General features: G+C 55.5%; 1 protein-coding gene across 2 annotated transcripts in view; it reads right to left on the bottom strand.

The window, feature by feature from the left end:
- Nucleotides 1-6,042: 6,042 nt before the first annotated feature.
- The window catches only part of ALDH18A1 (aldehyde dehydrogenase 18 family member A1), a 32,799-nt gene continuing 25,157 nt past the window's right edge, over nt 6,043-13,684 (bottom strand). For both annotated transcript variants that reach the window (XM_061548268.1, XM_061548276.1), the window contains exons 14-19: nt 13,473-13,556; nt 12,425-12,536; nt 8,731-8,852; nt 8,314-8,500; nt 7,761-7,856; nt 6,043-7,322 (exon numbers count right to left, since the gene is read on the bottom strand). In XM_061548268.1, the coding sequence (XP_061404252.1) occupies nt 7,111-7,322; nt 7,761-7,856; nt 8,314-8,500; nt 8,731-8,852; nt 12,425-12,536; nt 13,473-13,556 (813 nt within the window). In that variant the 3' untranslated portion in view covers nt 6,043-7,110. The remainder of the gene's footprint in view (nt 7,323-7,760; nt 7,857-8,313; nt 8,501-8,730; nt 8,853-12,424; nt 12,537-13,472; nt 13,557-13,684) is intronic.

Raw genomic sequence — 13,684 nt, 5'->3', positions numbered from 1 at the left:
GTTCCAGAGTCCCACCACTGGCTCTCACAGCATCCCAGGGTCTTCAGATGGCTGGTCGTGGGTCTTGGGTCTTGAGTTACAACTGGGCCCCGATCGTCCAGGGAGCTCTCCTTTTATGCCTGGTCCAACGAGGGGTGGGGCCGTGTGCACCACCAGACATCCCACAGAGCACACACAGCCCCCCCCCCCCCCCCCCCGTTGGCGGCGCCCAGGGGATTAAGCGCCTGGGAACTCAACGCCTGGCGCCCAGGGGATTAAGCGTCTGGACCCCCTGGGAACCCAGCGCCTGGCGCCCAGAGGCTTAAGCGTCTGGACTTGCCTGGGATCCCAGAGCCCCCAGCAGCCCCTCCCTTCTTATGTCACTACATTAACCCCCTCTACGTAGCCTCCAGCCGTCCCGGCTGTCAATAATTAGAAAGTTTAAATTAACGAAAGGGAGAGAAAGAAAAAAAATATGCGAGCCTCAACAGGAAAAGAAAAGAGAACAAGAAACCAACCATAAAAACCATAACCAACCTGTACAACTCTACACTATATACAAGCATCAATCAACAAAAAGGTGAAGCAATGACACGTGAACAAACGACCCGCGGCACACCTAGCCCTCCTCGGGATCCGCATAGAAAACGGAAAATTAACAACAACAAATATACAGATTCCGACGCGCTGGATGCACAACCAACACCGGTAATCGAACCGAAATCACACAACCACCGCATGAATGGCAGGGATCCACACCACTCTGCCAGCCTCCCATCAGTCAGGTGGAGAGAAGGCGAAGACCAACATGTCGAGCATCCCTCTACACACACTTATCCGGACGTCTGTCTACGTCCCGGGTCGAGAAGTCGTACTTCAGGGCCGACCCATGTACTGGGCAAAGAAGTCGCACTTCAGGGCTGCTCCAGTATCTACATTTTAAAATATATATATAAAATTTACATGACAACCAAAATAAATCTGCCTGCTCCTGTCCATAAATGGTGGCCGCACACGCGAACCGCATCTCCAAGGCATCCCGTGCTTGCGTCCCAGCAGCCCTCAATGAGGACCACCACCGACATTACATGTCAACCGTTTGCACCCCCCGCCTTTCCAACGTGGCGTCTCCATCCTAAAACCGCGCACGTCGGCCATATCGGGGGGGACTTCAACCCAGTCTCTCTCCAAGACTCGCATCGCAGCATATAGCTGTACCGACCGATCTGAGACCCAACCTCTCTCCAAGACTCGCATCGCAGCATATAGCTGTACCGACCGATCTGAGACCCAACCTCTCTCCAAGACTCGCATCGCAGCATATAGCTGTACCGACCGATCTGAGACCCAACCTCTCTCCAAGACTCGCATCGCAGCATATAGCTGTACCGACCGATCTGAGACCCAACCTCTCTCCAAGACTCGCATCGCAGCATATAGCTGTACCGACCGATCTGAGACGACCCATTGTTCACTCCCTGCACAACATGCACCCTAACAACTGAGGGATACAGTCCCAACGTAACGGGACAACTACACCTGAACACGACGAATCTCCAGCCCACTGTTTCAACGCGCCTCGGAGTGTTTCAATCTCCGGGCCATCAGGGCGAGCCTACTGCTCCAGACGTACCACGGAGGGTCTCAACCTCCGGGCCGTCAGGTCAAGCCGTCAGCTATTCCATGACGGGACCACACTCTCCGAGCCCTGTGAGCGCACAGCCCACTAGGCTAGACATGCCACAGAGTGTTTCAATCTCCGGGCTGTCAGGTCAAGCCGTCAGCTATTCCATGACGGGACCACACTCTCCGAGCCATGTGAGCACACAGCCCACTAGGCTAGACATGCCACGGAGTGTCTCTATCTGCGGGCTGTCAGGTCAAGCCGGCAGCCATAGCATGACGGGACCACAACTCTCGTGTTAGACACGCAACACCCGCTGGGACATCCTGGTCAGGATCTGCACCCCAAGATATTTGAGAGCCAGCATGACAATTCCAATCCTTGGCAGCATGTCACCATCTCAAGATAAATGCCCCATAGAGTATATACATCGTTAACAATGACAGCACAAGCTATACATTAACAATCACGAACAAAGCTCAATATAAACCATACATTGTTAACAATCACAAGCAAAGTTTCGCACAGACATTGACAACACTCACGGGCGAAGCTCCACACAGTTTACCCAACAACAGTCACGACTCCCCGACGACAACGAAGAAAATGTCAACAAAAAAATCATTCATCCGGAGCGCGTAAATGTACGAAGTGTCAGGGGCCTGGTCTCCCGACCTCCAACCTTTGGCCAGAGCAGCACAGGCGGCGAGCAGCGTGTCGGTCCATGTGCCGGCCCCTGCGCTGGTTACAGTAAGAATGGCGCCCTCACTGTCTGGTCGCAGCGCTGATGACGCGCTATGCTAGGTTGCCAACAGCTGTCACCCGGCGGTGAGGGACGCAGCGCTGATGACGCGGCGTCGTCGGGTTGGCCCACGCTGGGCCCGGAAGTGACGTCGCTCCCAGCGGTCACTGCTCCCCCGGCAGAAGTGACGACACACCCGGAAGCATCTCCCACATCCGTGGGGGGAATGGCGGCGGCGGGCTCGGGCGAGCGCCGCGCCTTCTCTCTCCCTCCCGCCATCGGCCGCGAGCACCGCAGCTCGCCCAGGAGGGAGGCGGTGGCGCAGAGCAGCTCTGCAAGGCGAAGCAGTGCCTCCTCCATCTCTGCTCCCGACGCTGGAGAGGGGACGGTCGGCGGAGCAGACATCTGCTCAGCCGGCGGTGCGGCGTTGTTGTCGGCCGGCGGTGCAGCGTCGCTGTCGGCCGGCGTTGGCCGCCCCATCGCTGCCTGCTCCTCTTCATCGCCGTCAGGACTGAAGGTACGTGGCTTACTTCTTGTCTCCATAGCCACTTCTAACACCAAATGTAACGGGTTCCGGAGACACTTGTAGATGTAACTTCTTTATTACAATACAACACTTCAACAGTCCTGATACTCTGTTACAGCCTAGGTACACAGCCTAGCTACACAGCCTAGATACTCTAGATACTCCACTCTGGCTACGCTCGCCCTCACAAGGCGTAGAGTCGGGAGTTCCAGAGTCCCACCACTGGCTCTCACAGCATCCCAGGGTCTTCAGATGGCTGGTCGTGGGTCTTGGGTCTTGAGTTACAACTGGGCCCCGATCGTCCAGGGAGCTCTCCTTTTATGCCTGGTCCAACGAGGGGTGGGGCCGTGTGCACCACCAGACATCCCACAGAGCACACACAGCCCCCCCCCGTTGGCGGCGCCCAGGGGATTAAGCGCCTGGGAACTCAACGCCTGGCGCCCAGGGGATTAAGCGTCTGGACCCCCTGGGAACCCAGCGCCTGGCGCCCAGAGGCTTAAGCGTCTGGACTCGCCTGGGATCCCAGAGCCCCCAGCAGCCCCTCCCTTCTTATGTCACTACACCTGCACCCCCTGTGCTCGGGCGCCTTGCACGCTACATGGGCCCCGCCGGACCCCCGACCCCGAGGCGTCCCAATCCAGTCAGGAAACGGCGCGGGCGACGGCCCCTAAACCCTTCTGCTGCTGAGTTTGTGCTCCAGCCCGCAGGTGCCGAGGGACGGGGAGAGCCGTTGGAGTGGAGGAGAAGGCCGCCGCAGGAACCCCAGAGGACGGAGCCACCCGCCCCGAGACCAGCCACGAGGTCCAGACGGATCCCCCGGACCCCACAGCGCTTCCTCGTGGGTGCGACCCAGGCGAGGTGCTCCAGTCAACCCGGGACAGGGATTGGCACCTCGGGGGGTTATGTGATGCCGCCGCCGCGAAGCCGCTCGGCGGGCGCCCCATATACGACCTCGCCACCACCAAGCGACGGGGCCGACCCCGCTTCCCCCTCACCACCCCCCACATAAACACACCCTCACACATTTGACCCCCATAGAGCACCGAGGGGAGGTCACCTGACCAACAGGTTTTCATCCGAAAGCCCTCATAGGGATAATTTTCATGGTTTCCTGCGGCCAGGAAATTGGGCGACCTCCGCCAATGCTAAGTCGCACCGCGGCGCTGTGACCTGGGTTGAGACTGCATGGTCACGACGGGGGCTGTCCAGCCACCACGGTTGAAACACACCCCCCCCACACACGGATCGGCAAGGCAGGCAGGGGGGGCCGTAGCCACGAACGAGGGGAGAAGCCAGGGTGGACGGCTGATTGGCATAGCGGGTGTGCTCGGGGACCGCCGCCGCGCAGCAGCCCGTGGCGAGCCCTTTGTTACGGAAACCGCGGCTGATTAGCATAGCAAAAGCGCACGTGGACCAGGGCCGCAGCCAGCGGGAGCCCATTGTTAGGGAAACAGGGAGTGCGGCTGAACCGGTATGGCGACCCGATTGGCCGAGAAGGCCCTCGGGTCGGCTTTCTTTGATGTAGGTTAACGATAAAAGGGGGGCGCAGAAAGGTAGAGCGCTCTCTTGCTCCAAAAGTCTGCCCTCGGGACGGTCTCCAGTTCGGCCACTCGAATGTACGTGTGACGCGTCGAGGTGAGCAGCGAGGACGAGACCACCGGAACACCGTAAGCATCTAACTGTGAGTAAGAGGAGAGAGAGTGTTGGGATTGAATCTAGGGAAACCAACATCGCTTAGAGTCCATCAAATTAGATAAATCGGGTACAGACCCTCGGGCGATAGTGTAGGCCTGCCTTGTCGATCCTTACTGACTTAACAGTGAATCGCAGTCGGCCGGTATTAAATCATTAATAACTAATCGTAGCCTCGTGTGGTTTCGACGAGCGTGTGAAAGTGCGTGGTGCTGTGTGTACGTGCGCTCACAGCATGTGTAGTCAGTGCTCCACGGGTGTACGCTCCCTCTGGCTGCTGCGGACCCCGCACCGTGTACGGACTAACCCCCCCTTAAGCACGCCGTCTCGCAGCCCTTTAAACCTCCCGTAACGAAAACACCAATCGGCAACGCAGGCGCGAGCGAAGTCATTCGCCCTCCGACCCCCAGCTGCCATGCGATTTCTAGAGCGTGCACGAAGTTGAACAGTAGCGTGTGGGTAGTTATTACCAATGTTTGAGGGAAGGCACACGGAGAGTGTTTGAATGAACAAGGTGGCTAAGGGGCTAGCCGAGAGTTATGTCTCACAGAGAGGAATCGGGGGGCAGTAGCCCCCACAACTGCCTTGTAGCAGCACTCGTTGGCATCACACGGATGCTGCGAGCGGCTCGTGGCAGGACGACAGGGAGTGGATCTTGATGACCCGGAGGTTGAAGACAACTGACCTAATCGTCCCAGGGCTCCAACCTTTATTCTCTAAACTTCAAAGGCCCAGAGGGACGTCGCACCGCGCAGCCAATCATGCACCTACCTTTCGATTTTAAACAGATGTCCCGCCATTACATGGAGCGTTATTTTCCTCGATCCATCGTCTACGCGCCCGCCCTCCCCCTTTCGGATTCAGCCGGTTTGGTCGATGTTGCCGTCCCACGGTGGGTCCAGGGCTTTCCCTTCCCCCTGCAAGTTACTTTGATTAAATTAAAGAGCGATTTGTGATTGCGGGCAACGGAGGCAGGCTGCATCTCTCCTCAGCAACCCGTGACCACCATTTATCCTTGTGTAATGCGAGCAAGGATTGAGGGGGGGGCGGAGTCTGGGTCACGTGGAGAGTGGGTGGAGTTAGGGTCACGTGGGAGAAAGGATTTAGGGGGAGAACCGGAAGGGGAAAGGGAAGTTGAGACGGAGTGAAACAGGAGGCCACACTGGGCAGGACGGAGAGAGTGGCGCGGTCGCCACGCGGTGGGAGACGTCGACACCGTCCGCCATCGGTGTCAGACGCAGAGAGCTAGGGGCTGTAGGAGGCTAGCTGTATACAGGGCAGCAGTGAAGCTAGAGAGCGGAGCAGCGGTGTGGCTGCAAGGTGGAGCAGCAGGGAGACTGCCTAACAGAGCAGCAGGGAGACTGCATATCGGAGCAGCCGAGGGGCTGTGGAGAGGTCGTTGAGAGGGACGCGGGCCTGAGCGAGGACGCCGTGGTAACGAGATTCTACGAACCCAATAAAGGACAACGGAGATCGACATCCGAGAGAGAGTCCTTTATTACACTTGTAGCACCACACGACTCTCTGATAAGCCTCATTCTCCAACATGGAATGCTGCAGATGGTGGAAGTGGGCCTATAGCTCAGCCAGCCGGAACACTTTCTCAACCAGCCAGGGTCTCTCTGGGCAGGTTTGGACAGCATAATCAAAGCAACGATTGCAGCTGAAAGAGCCACCGTAGTAAAACCTCGCCCATTTCCCCTCGGCATCAGGGGGGGGTGGGAGGATGATGCAAACTCCAGCTGCAAGCCATGATGAAATTCTCGCTTGACAATTTAATCAATGAGCTGAGACCTGGCCACTGTGGGCTTACAGATGGTGCATCTTACAGATGATAAGCTGATGGTCAGTGTGTAGATTAGCTACACACACAGCCCAGACACCACATATATACACACACAGGCAAACCACTACCACACACAATCACCCCAGCAAGGCAGACCTGAGAAACACAACTCCTTTATTCAGCAAAAATGCAGCTTGCGTCATCGTAACAGAGATCTGTCCTCACACACAGGCGGACCTGGTCACCATCACGCAACTCTCGAGCGAAGGAAACCCGGGCCTGCAATCATTCCCTCCTTCATTCTGCAGTGAGCCCCTCTGTTCTCTCTCGTTCGGAACGGAGATGGGAGTCAAACGTTGCAGCGTTAGTGCCTTACAACAAATTCCCAGCTTCTCCGCCGTGTGATACACCACCAGTGACACACTTGGGCGTGTGACACGGACAATTGTGACGTGCTCAGGTGTGTCACACACTGAGATGTGACACTCCGCCGAGTGACCTTGAGGTGTGTGCCACAGACACGTGGCACACTCAGTTTTGCGCAGACCACACCCAGGTGAGCGCCAGGCTGGGTGGGGTGTGTGGTGGCACGTGGTGAGTGGTAAGTGTGGGACCTCTATAAACGGTGTGTGATCTCTGAGTGTGGGTGGACTCTGTGGGTGGCGCTATCTCTATGGGTGGTGCTCTCTCTATGGGTGGCGCTATCTCTATGGGTGGCACTATCTCTGTGGGTAGCGCCATCTCTGTGGGTGGCACCATCTCTACGAGTGTGGGTGGACTCTGTGGGTGGTGTGGCGCGCCGGGTGGCACGCCGTGGGCAGCAGGTCCTCGTGCAGGAAGCTGGCGCCATTGTTGTTGAAGGCCGCCGCCGTGTGGCCCGAGCCCCGGAGGAGCCACTTGGTGGTGAGGAGGCCATCCATGCCCACGGGGCCGCGGGCGTGGACACGCGAGGTGCTGATGCCCACCTCCGCTCCTACAGCAGCAACATCAATAAACTATACAACCTCTGTTGACACTCGTGTGTACAGATTAGTTTATAGTGAAAACCGCTCAACCCGAGCTATTAATGCTGCGATGCTTGCATTGCCTTAGTACTGTTCGCAGTTTGGGTTTCTCTGAACTAACACCAGTGGTGAGACAAGGCCATACTGGAGGCTGTCTCTGGTGTAAGCCAATCAGTTTAAAAACAATGCATATATTATAATCAAAGCATCTTAATTTCAATGTTTTGCCACAAGTACGTGCGAGTGTGTAGTGTGTGTCGTGTATTTGCGTGTAGTTGCAAGTGTGTAGTTGCGAGCGTGTGGTTTGTAATTGCAAGTGTGTAGTTGCGAGTGTGTGTCGTGTAGTTGTGTGCATGTAGTATGTAGTTGCAAGTGTGTAGTTGCGTGTGTGTATGGGTGTTCCGTACCCAGGCCGAATCGGTATCCATCCGAGAATCTGGTGCTCGTGTTCCAGAACACGCACGCACTGTCCACATGACGCAAGAAGTACTCGGCCGTCTCCTCTGTTACACAACACACACACATGACAATACACAACACACTCAATACACAAAACACACCACACTACACACATACAGCACAATGAACACACAGAACCACAACCCACATACATAGCACCACAATACACACCACACAATCCACAACCACACAGCACAAAAGACAGCACACACAGATGCAGCAATATACACAAACACACAGGTGTGCTGTGTATGTGTTGTTGTTTATTATTCTGTATGTTCTTGTGTTTATGTTGTGTATTATATGTTGTGTGCTATGATATGTGTTGTGTGGTGCATGTAGTGTGGTCCATGTGGTGTGTATGTTGTGGTGTTTGTGTTTTGTAATGTGTGGTGAGCGTGGCGAGCGTGGCGAGCGTGGCGAGCGTGGCGAGCGTGGCGAGCGTGGCGAGCGTGGCGAGCGTGGCGAGCGTGGCGAGCGTGGCGAGCGGTGCGGCGAGACCGTTGGCCGTGACGATGGTATCGGTGTGGCCGCTGCCATAGTGGTGGATGTGCTCCACAGCGCCGGCCGGCCCCTCCACGAGCTCCAGGCAGCAGGCCAGTTCCCCGTACTCACGGCGCAGAGACGCCGCCTCCGCAGGGCCAAACGCCAGCATGGAGCCAAACCGCGGTCCCGCGTGGATCACCACCTACAGCCCCCACCACCACAACCACTGCAACATCAACAACCACCACAACAAAAACCACAACAACCACCACCACCAAAACATCAACGACCATTACAATAACAAAAACACTGTCGCTGTGACCCCATGTCCGTGTACCCGTGTCCCCGTACCCCCTCTGCTCGGAGCGCGTCTATGAGCCATGTCCCCGTGTCCCTGTGTCCCTGTGTCTCTGTGTTTCCGTGTCCCCGTACCCCCTCCGCTCGGAGCGCATCTATGAGCTGGTCGAAGAGCGGCGTGCGGAGGAGCTCGCGGTGGATGAGCAGCGTCTCCATCGCGTTACACGCGGCCGGGTACTCGCACTTAGAGTCGCGCACTGCACACACAGAGCGACACAGAGCGACACACACACAGACAGACAAACACAATAACAACCGCCATTTTCCACTAAGTGGTGGTGGAGCTTGTGCCAAGGTATGTGCACGTTAAGGCCATGTGAAGTGTGGAACACCCACTGGCAGAAGGTCACGGGACAGACTGGGTGAGTGGCCGATGTACCACCTGTGCCCCCTACTGTGCCAACTTGCTGTGTTTTATCCACCCGATGCTCAGCTCGTTGTTTTGAGCATTGCTACTCTGGCCTCCATTGTTGCTGGAGACCAACTGCCTCCAACTGCCCAGTAGCATCCTTCATGAGCCTCCTCCACTGAGGCCGATCTTAAGATTGCTGGTACCAATCATCGACAAGTCCAATCAGCTCCACATCCTCTTGTACCAAATTACTTCCTCTCATCTCTAGCCCGTGCCATGCCCATTTAGTCCCCTCTATCCAGCCAAATAAAAGCTGTTTTGGGCATGCATGTTTTGGGCATGCAGGCTACATGACCCAGCCAACACAGCCTTGCCTAACGGATGAGCTCACCGATGGGACTTTGTTCAGAACTTGCAAGGATTTGTGAGCTCCTCACACAATCCAACCTGCTTAAACCCAGAATAGATCATAGGAAGGCCACAGTCTTACCCGGGCCTGCCCACCATCACAAAGGTCCTTAATGATTGTGAGCAAAATTAGGGACTCCAAAAGCACAAAGAACCCAGAGGCCAGGCCTACGGATGGCATCATAGACCTTGACCAGGTAATTAAAATAGAGATGTAGGTCTTGTGGGAATTCCCTACACCTCGGTTGTAGCAGACAGGCAGACAGACAATATGACATCCGTGCAGGACCGCCCTGGTCTGAAACCACATTGGGGCTCCGCAAGCCTCTTCTCAGTGTGCCTGGCAAGGCGATCTTGAGTAATCCTGGTCATAACCTTTCCCGGCACACTGAGAAGGGAGATTCCCCTGTAGTTATTACAGTCTGTGCCATCCCCTTTCTTTAAGAGGAGGACCACCAGGGCATCCTTCCAATCCTGCAGAACCCATCCAGTGTTCCAGACTGTTATTATGATGTCATATAATGCAGTCTGCACACAAAAACCACCCTCCCTCAGCATTTCGCTTGGGAGATCATCTCTAGATGGCCTTCTGTACTTCAACAGAAAGCATTTTAGCCAATCATTCACAGGGGGTGACGACTTCCAATATTTGTGGCACAGCAGCCTCAGCAGGGTCATCCCCACTTTGCCCTAAATTTTCGAGGCCGGGGATTTCCCCTCCACAAAGACCTCACAGAAATGCTCAGAAAATCTGCAAACCTGTTCCTGGGGGTTGGAGATCGGATCACCTTTATTTTCCCTAATGATGGTGATAGGTGTGGCGCTGCAAGTATTTTTTTATGGAGTTAGAGTGATTTGTGATCACGGGCTACCGAGGCAGACTCCATCTTCTCAGCAACCTGCGACCACCACCCATCCTTACAGCGCCGCACGGCTCTCTGAACCTCCGAGTGAGGGCTGTGATAAGCCTCCTCATTCTCTGACGTGAGATCCTGTAGCCGATGAGAGTGGGCCTGTCGCTCTTTCTCAGCCAGCCAAAACACCTCCTCTGTCAGCCACGGTTTCTGGGGAGGTGTGGGCCGTGTACTCAAAGGAGCCATTGCAGCTGCATGAGCCACAGTCCTACACCTCGCCCATGTCTCCTCGGCATCAGGAGGAGGGGAGGACGATGATGAAATTCTCGCTTGCAACTTTCATCAGGTAGCTAAGACCAGGTCACTGTGGGTTTGAATGGGGTCCTGGATGTACATCCACCATCAGTGGAATAATGGGAGGCGCATCTTACAGATGACAAGCCATGGTCAGTGGGTAGATCAGCTCCACGGTAGGTCCCGGTGTCAAGGACATAGGCCTGCATCCGCTGTCACTATATTGTCCAGCAGATGTTCTTGCTTGAAACCCAGCGTTCATTCATGATGTTGTGAGGATGCGCCGATGCTGGAACAGCATGTTGGTAATTACAAGCCCATGGGCTGCACAAAAGTCTAGCAGCCTCCAACCATTATTATTGAGCTGATCTGGCCCCAACAGTGGAGTGGCAACCTCTCCGCTGCAGTGACCGTTCAAATATTCAACGTGGCCACCCGCAATGGCTTTTTGCTATTTCTGGAGGAACCCCGAGAGTAAAGATTCAATCTCCTGGCTCCGCCAAATGGAGTTTGGCCAGTAAACGTCATAGACGCCTGTCTCTCCGGGACCTATGACACAAGCTTCGTTCTATATTTTTCACGTGGTTTAGTGGTAAATAGTTGAAGGTGGAGGGGTTACCAGCCCCTCACATCCATCCAGAGTCCCCGTTTGGCCACTAGGTGGCTACAAGTGCTATGAAGCAGCATTGCCGTTTTTGTAATTGGACTTCCCTACATGGCATTGCTAACAATGAGCATGTGTGTGCATCCAAGAGAAATTTCCATCTGGTAGAGATACAATAAGAGGCTGATCAATGCCCAGGTGCAGTCGAGGGATGGCTCCCTATTGGTCAACCATGTTATGTATGCAGATGATCTGATAATTGCTCCTCACTCACAGGAGGAGTTGTAGGTGCTGCTGCTGAACCTGGAGTGTGCCACTAAGAGGTGGGGCCCTACCATCAACCCCACCGCAACTAAGCACTTGCCTGGGTATTTTGTGTCACCAAACACTTCACCTCCTCAGCTCCCCATTGATGATGAAGCAGTTGGAGAAAGTGGAGAGTTTCACATACATGGGCAGTGCGCTTATGACCAGCTCCGGTTTGACAGCGGAGGTCTCGCTCCAAATCAGCCGGGCGGCATTATATTTTCATCGGCTGTGTAACGCTGCTGTGTGGAAGCTACCTGGTCTGTTGCTTCGCACAAAGCTTTGGATCTTCTCAGCCACAGTCATACCCTCCCTTCTCTATGCTTGTGAAACGTGGACCCCTCTAATTGAACATCTGCACTGATTAGAAACATTCAGGCTGGCCTGCCGACGATCCATCCTGGGTTTCACCAGGCTGGATTTTGTGCGGAGCTCACAAATCCTTGAAAGATCTGGACACATTACCATCAGTGAGATCATCCGACAGGCAAGGCTGTGTTGGCTGGGTCATGTAGCCCGCATGCCCAGCCACTGCATGCCGAGCAGCTTATGTTTGGCCGCATAGAGGGGGCTAAACAGGCACGACATGGGCTGGAGAAGAGATGCATTGATGCGGATTGGGAGGAAGCTGAGTGGACTTTCCCCAGACTAGTACCAGTGGTGTGTCAAGAGCTGCTCACGATAGACACAACTGGGCAGTTGGAGGCAGTCGCCCTCCAACTGGGCAGTTGGAGGCAGAGGAGCGATGCTTACAACAATGAGCGGAGTGCACCAGGTGGCTAATATTCCAGTAATCTCAGTCAGCCAACCTATGGCACCTGGTTCTGTCCCGTGATCTCCTGTTAGCACACCTTCGACACCGCACGTGGCCTCAAAGTCACTTCGTGGCGAATGGTGAGTATTGGTTTTGGTTGGTGTGTCTCAGAGGCGTAGGGGGACATCTGTCTGTACCTATCTTGAGCGCAGTGTCCGTGTCCGCGTCCTTGTCTATGTACACGTGGCACACGCCCTCGCTGTGCCCCAGCACGGGGATGCCACGCGCAGCCCGCGTGATAGAGCTCACCTGCACGCAGAGCGGCACAACGCGGATGGCCACACCACACGCTCACGTTCACACCGGTGTTCACAGGTGCTCACAGACACGCTCCGATGAGCGGCCGCTGTACGCCGCCCTGTGTTGGGGCACTCGAGGAACTCCACCTCAATGAGGACGTTACTCTCGAGGTAACCTGCCACACGTCCCACGTGGCCACCCTAGCCCCTGTGCCGGTCCATCAGCGACTACTAACCCAGTGGGCTAGTGGAGGCCCAAACACTCTCACAAACCTGCGAAAAAGACCGTGCAAAACTCAGCCCATTTAAACACCGAGCTCCAAGAGACATTAACGGCATGGAACAGACCCCCCCCCCACGCATGGGTCGCAGCCTTCTAGACCCAAACTCTGCCGGTACGCTCTGCCGGTACGCTCTGCCGGTACGCTCCACCGGTACACTCTCTCCCTCAGGAGCCCATTGCCGATTCAAAGTTGACATTCTTCAAGGGCCACACGACAGCTCTGGGGAGGGCCTTGCACTCCTGACTCACCTCATGCGTGACGAGCCTCAACTCCTCTGCAGACATTCAATGCTTAGCAGATGGAGATGGACATTTTTTTGAGCACCCACAATAAGAAACTTTATACAATGGAGAAATGGCGGCCGCCGGGTGTGCATGTGTTAGGGGTCAAACCGGTCCTGGGCCTTGCCTAGGTCGATTCAGCCTCAAATGAGCATCTTGTGCAATGTGTTAACATCCCCCACTGGGGAGACAAAGACGGCCGGTCGTGGCCCTGGCTACCCACCCTCTCGTGTGCTAGTGCAGCCTTCACAGGTGCTCACTAACAGTACTTGCCCCAACGGTCTGCTGAGGTTAAAGAGGGGATCTTTGTCTTTTGGTGTGTTGACAACGGTTATGGTCGGGGTCGGGGTCAGGGTCAGGGTCTGGCACTGTGGTGTGTACCAGAGACGAGGAGCCCCGAGGGATGATGAGGTCGACGAGTTTGTCCATCCGGCAGAGATCGCTCACCTCCTCGCGGGATGACACCTACACACGCACACACGGACACGCGCACACAAAGACACTCACACACAAAGACACACACACGGACACGCACACACAAAGACACACACATGGACACAGAGATATGGACATACATTTACACATGCACGCAA

Source organism: Lethenteron reissneri, chromosome 2, assembly GCF_015708825.2.
Source record: "Lethenteron reissneri isolate LAM-NWPU_2019-01 chromosome 2, ASM1570882v1, whole genome shotgun sequence".
NCBI classification, from domain to species: Eukaryota; Metazoa; Chordata; class Hyperoartia; order Petromyzontiformes; family Petromyzontidae; genus Lethenteron; species Lethenteron reissneri.
Note: the sequence above shows the minus strand (reverse complement) of the source record. Positions and strands in the feature narration are given on the sequence as shown.